Here is a 5,092-nt window from a genome sequence, read left to right as displayed (position 1 = left end):
CTCTTTTGGTGGCATAAGCATACATGTACTACATGATGGCTACATCAAAATGTTTAGAGTTCAACGACAAGATGTACTAGACAATTTGCGTGGGCAGAAAAGCGCAGGCACATTATAATAAAAATCATTTCTTTCTCTGCTCTTTAGTCAAGAAATTGTCTGTGACACTCAAGCGCACCCGCACTTCAAGACCGAGTTTCGTCATGAAAGTTGACTTTGACACCTCCACCTCTAGACCAATTGGATTATAAATCCACAAGCATGAAGTTTCCAAATTAGTTTTCCAACTGCAATACGTGACATCATCACAGGCGTGTCTGACTTAGAACTTCGGCAGTCAACAGCGCAAAATCTACAGTTTCTTAAATGTTATATCTATGTCTATCTAAACTGTGTTCTTTGTTTATGTCTAAAATAGCGGAATGAATTGACCTGTGGCCACTGAAACTTTCACAGCGATGGGATAAAGTCCATTAAACGCAGGGTCACACTAGTCTTCAATGCATTCTTGTTATAAGAACCTAATATGTGCATGTACTGCCACATGAGATACTATGTTTTGAGACCTATATGCCCAGCTGACTGCTAGTACAAAAGTATTTCTGGATTGATCTGATGGACATTTGGATGTCCGTGATCTGAACTTGTTACAGGGGTGTCATGATACACAGAGTTCATTATATATAGGTGGCGTGTTCTCATGGAAATGGTATGTTTTAAGCAGGCACTGTAGGTTCATTACTAAATAAGACAATTACCCCAAGATTCACCGATATCTATATGGATGACTTGTAATCCCCATTTATTCACAATGCCAAGATAATAATCTAAAAGGAAAAAAAATATTTTCTGATTGATGGCCATTGGTGACCCAGACTTCCATATAGAATGTAAGCAGGTCATCACACATCAAGATGTAAAACAAAAATCAGTGTTAACATTGTTTGGTAAAGTTTTTAGATTTTACCATTTTGATTCTCTTTTTGATGACTATACATTCAAATGATATAGCTGTTGATTTTTGAGTACAAGTATACTAGCAAATGCTGTTGAAATATGTTAATGATTAAATGAAACGGGTTAGAATCCAAATGCTTTAAAAAAACCTTTAAGTACATGCACAGCTGTAAAATATATGTTATGACTACATTCAATCAGCAAAATAGATATACATTTGACATGTAATATACATGTAATAGACACATATTTAAAAACATCTTTAAAAACTTTTTTAAAACATGGCTTTTCATAATTATAGAATAGTTCTTTCACCTTGCTTCTCCTCATGTGGTCTACCGTTTTTTTTTTAAATATCCATTCAAGTATGTCATTATGCACATTTCCCATATAGCCTCTATCACTATCCTTATTACAACATTTTACATACTTGAAAGTATGTATGAATATTATTCATGTATCATCCATTGCACATACTGGTACATATTGTTACATACAACACAAAACTGTCCTCACAGTCATACAATACTTTTCCTGTTTCATATGTTATCTTTTTAAGCCAGTAAAATTTTACCATACAGAATACTTTACAATAGATTTTCTATCACTGTCCCTTGTTGGTTTCACACAGGAATATTTGTATGTCAGGAATAAAAATCTTGCTTGAAATACATGTATTAACAGTTTTCTCACACACCTCCAAATGCCAAGAGCAACAAGACCAACTAGAATTAAGTTAACCAGCAAAGCCAATTGAAAGGTAAAATTCCAGCACTGCAAGAGTAGGACATTTTGAATTTCTGAGCAGCTGTGTGTAGTTTTAGCATTTTTTGCAAAATATGTAACAAAATTCTGCCCAAAAATGGTGGAAGCATACATTTGCTTGGAGATGAAACCATTTCCAGCCCTATCTGTCCAGCTCCAGCTGTAGAATTTGGCCCCAGGTGTCGGCATCCATCTCGCACATGCACCTGTCAGGTATGTCCTCGTACGAGGAGGGATGACTGAAGAAGCCCAGTCTCCACTGCCGCTGGATCCCCGCTGCACCGTAGTTCCTCATCACAGCTGCCTACAGGACATTATAAACATTATCAGATATGTTTAGAGTTAGATGTTCAAGGTTCAAGGGTTGGGTGTAACAAGTCGTTTGGTGTAATGTAGCCAGCTGTTGCCACACCGTTTGCCTGCAAAGCTGGCATGTTATGCTAAAGGGCAGTTAGACTGGTTATACAGATACAGATTAACAATATTGTGGTTCTTGACCTCAATAATTTTTTTCTTTTCACATTTCCATGCTGAATGTAGGGTAATGCTTTCGGCTTATAACAATGATTTGCAAAAACAACATACGCTACATATTAAAATTATATATTATTATAGCACAAAATGTAGGATGAAAAACAGTGTATTGTCAAATATTTAGCCCACAACCATCAGCCAGAACAAGTATTTTTCTATAAATCATGACAAACTGTCTACATTGACCAATTGTGGAATACATAGTAATACATGTAACGTTACATGAATTACTATCTGCATATCGAGAACCTTTCAATGTTTTTCATCTCTAACATTATCCGGCTACCCCTACTGCATATATTTTGCAAAATATGGTTCTGGGTCCTACCCTCCATGGTAGTCCCTCTGCACGGTCCATCTCCACCAGTTTGGGGTCGATGTCCTGGCAGTTCTGACACACCTTCTTCCACAGCCAATCAGTGTCGCTGATGAACTCACTCCAGGAGGAACATGTCTGCGCAGCACGACACAGGCTGGGGATGTCTAGTCTCTGTCACAGGATAAAAAGAATTTCAAACAGAACATATTCACAACCATTTACCTCAATGTGTCTGTCCATGTTTTGCTTACCACACCTTAAAACATCATAGACATTCACAAAGCATAAAACGTTAGTGTGTACAAGCATAATGACTGTAATGGTGGACTGTAAACGGTATACTGCGCCTTCTCTAAAACTCACCTCCAAAACTGCCAGTCCCATTTCTGGGGGCAGGTAGGTGATGGCATCTAGACATGTGCCAGCAGCTGTGGTATCTGACACCTGCCCGGCCTTCACATGCACCATGACAGCAAGATATCTCACCTAGAGGAAGAAGTCACAACCTTGTTAAAGGTAAAACATTTCTTCCAACATAAAAGCTAAATGTTCTAACCCAGAGATTTCGGCCAGTCACTGTGGTCTTCCTCAATGCCAATAAGATCATTTCTTTTAGTTTATTAAAAATCTTGCATCTTGATGGAAGACTCTAGCAACGGCGGGCACTGCTACACGTTAGTCTTTTGGACACGCCCACATTTTCTCCCTTCCCGGGTGTTTTACATGTTTTTGACAATGTAACTAAGACGGTCAACTTCCCAATCTCTTGAGAGCAAAAAATAACGTTTCCACAAGTCGTGCTTAATACGCAACAAGATCGGAGTCAATGTTGGCAGCTGCTGTTGCAAATTATGTTGCCGAATGTCAGGTATCCGGCCCTCCCTTCGATGGGCCTTCGATCAACTTAGGAGCTTATCCACGTTAACTCCATGCTATGACTTACCATGCTTTACCATGCTTCATTGTATGACATAATGTCTGTTACAGCACGATATACTACCAATAGAAGTCGCCACCATGGCAAACAGCAGCCGAAATATTGTCAATTGTGGTTGTTGTTTTTCTTCGAGCAGACGCCATTTTTAAAGGTCCCGATTGAGTAAACAACCAGAGATTTCTACACCGTACATACATATCTGTGGCGCTATAACTTCACACAAACACACCTTTTGCTTGTTGTTAGCTCCTTGGTATTGTCGTCTTAAAGTAGGCTATCAATTTCTTAGATGTCATACATAAAACCTTGGAAACCCTCCGGTATGTTTACGTTGTCCCTGCAGCAGGAGGTATCGCAGGTCGTTATTTACGGCGGTCAGCCACGGTGAAGAGCCACGCTGCCATTGGTCAGCTATATAGGATGGTTCAGTGCGGTGTAGAATGGTGCCATTCTATTGGTTGACATAGTTGAACGACGGAAACACTGTAGTTTCACCCGTAGGTGACCTCAGCGATTTGTGCTGTCGGTTTTCCGGCTTTTATTTAGCCAGCGATACCTCGAAAGACCAGCGATACCTCCTTGTACAAGTAATATATGTACGGATGTTAGGTCTGGGGACAAGGTAAGACACTGTACAGGTTCGGCTCTTAGGTGTAGGGACAAGGAAAGAGCAGATTAAAGTTGTCCAAGCCGGGTAGGAGCTCTGCTCTAGTTTCTGCCGCTCTCCATGCTTCAGTTGACTGTACATGAAATGTATGCACGCACGTCTCTTAGGTCTACGAACCTGGTAAGGCACCATACAGGTAATATATGCACGCCTCTTAGGTCTAGGGACCAGGTAAGGCACCGTACAGGTAATATATGCACGTCTCTTGGGTCTAGGGACCAGGTAAGGCACCGTACAGGTAATATATGCGCGGCTCTTAGGTCTGTGTTCAGGTAAGGCACCGTACAGGTAATATATGCATCTAGGGACCAAGTAAGGCACCGTACAGGTAATATATATGCATCTAGGAACCAGGTAAGGCACCGTACAGGTAATATATGCACGTCTCTTAGTTCTGTGGCCAGGTAAGGCACTGTACAGGTAATATGTGCGTCTAGGATTCAGGTAAGGCACCGTACAGGTAATATATGCACGTCTCTTAGGTCTAGGGACCAGGTAAGGCACCGTACAGGTAATATATGCATGTCTCTTAGGTCTAGGGGCCAGGTAAGGCACCGTACAGGTAATATATGCACGTCTCTTAGGTCTAGGGACCAGGTAAGGCACCGTACAGGTAATATATGCGCGGCTCTTAGGTCTAGGGACCAGGTAAGGCACCGTACAGGTAATATATGCACGTCTCTTAGGTCTACGGGCCAGGTAAGGCACCATACAGGTAATCTGAGCATCTAGGAACCTGGTAAGGCACCGTACAGGTAATATATGCACGTCTCTTAGGTCTAGGGACCAGGTAAGGCACTGTACAGGTAATATATGCACGTCTCTTAGGTCTACAGGCCAGGTAAGGCACCGAATAGGTAATATATGCGCGGCTCTTAGGTCTGTGTTCAGGTAAGGCACCGTACAGGTAATA

The 5,092-nt window shown here is 41.1% G+C and overlaps 1 protein-coding gene across 1 annotated transcript; it reads right to left on the bottom strand.

Annotated features, from left to right (window-relative positions):
- Positions 1 to 750: 750 nt before the first annotated feature.
- On the bottom strand, positions 751 to 3,858 carry LOC109462227 (F-box only protein 48-like). The gene is made up of 4 exons (XM_019758763.1): positions 3,742 to 3,858; positions 2,939 to 3,061; positions 2,585 to 2,746; positions 751 to 2,026 (listed from the first exon to the last, which is right to left on the bottom strand). The coding sequence occupies exons 2-4, from the start codon at positions 3,041 to 3,043 to the stop codon at positions 1,865 to 1,867; spliced, it is 429 nt and encodes a 142-aa protein (XP_019614322.1). The 5' UTR covers positions 3,044 to 3,061; positions 3,742 to 3,858; the 3' UTR covers positions 751 to 1,864.
- Positions 3,859 to 5,092: the final 1,234 nt, after the last annotated feature.

The sequence above is a fragment of the Branchiostoma belcheri genome, unplaced genomic scaffold (genome assembly GCF_001625305.1).
Source record: "Branchiostoma belcheri isolate BF01 breed outbred unplaced genomic scaffold, Haploidv18h27 scaffold1135, whole genome shotgun sequence".
NCBI lineage: Eukaryota > Metazoa > Chordata > Leptocardii > Amphioxiformes > Branchiostomatidae > Branchiostoma > Branchiostoma belcheri.
This window is presented reverse-complemented; position numbering and strand designations above follow the sequence as displayed.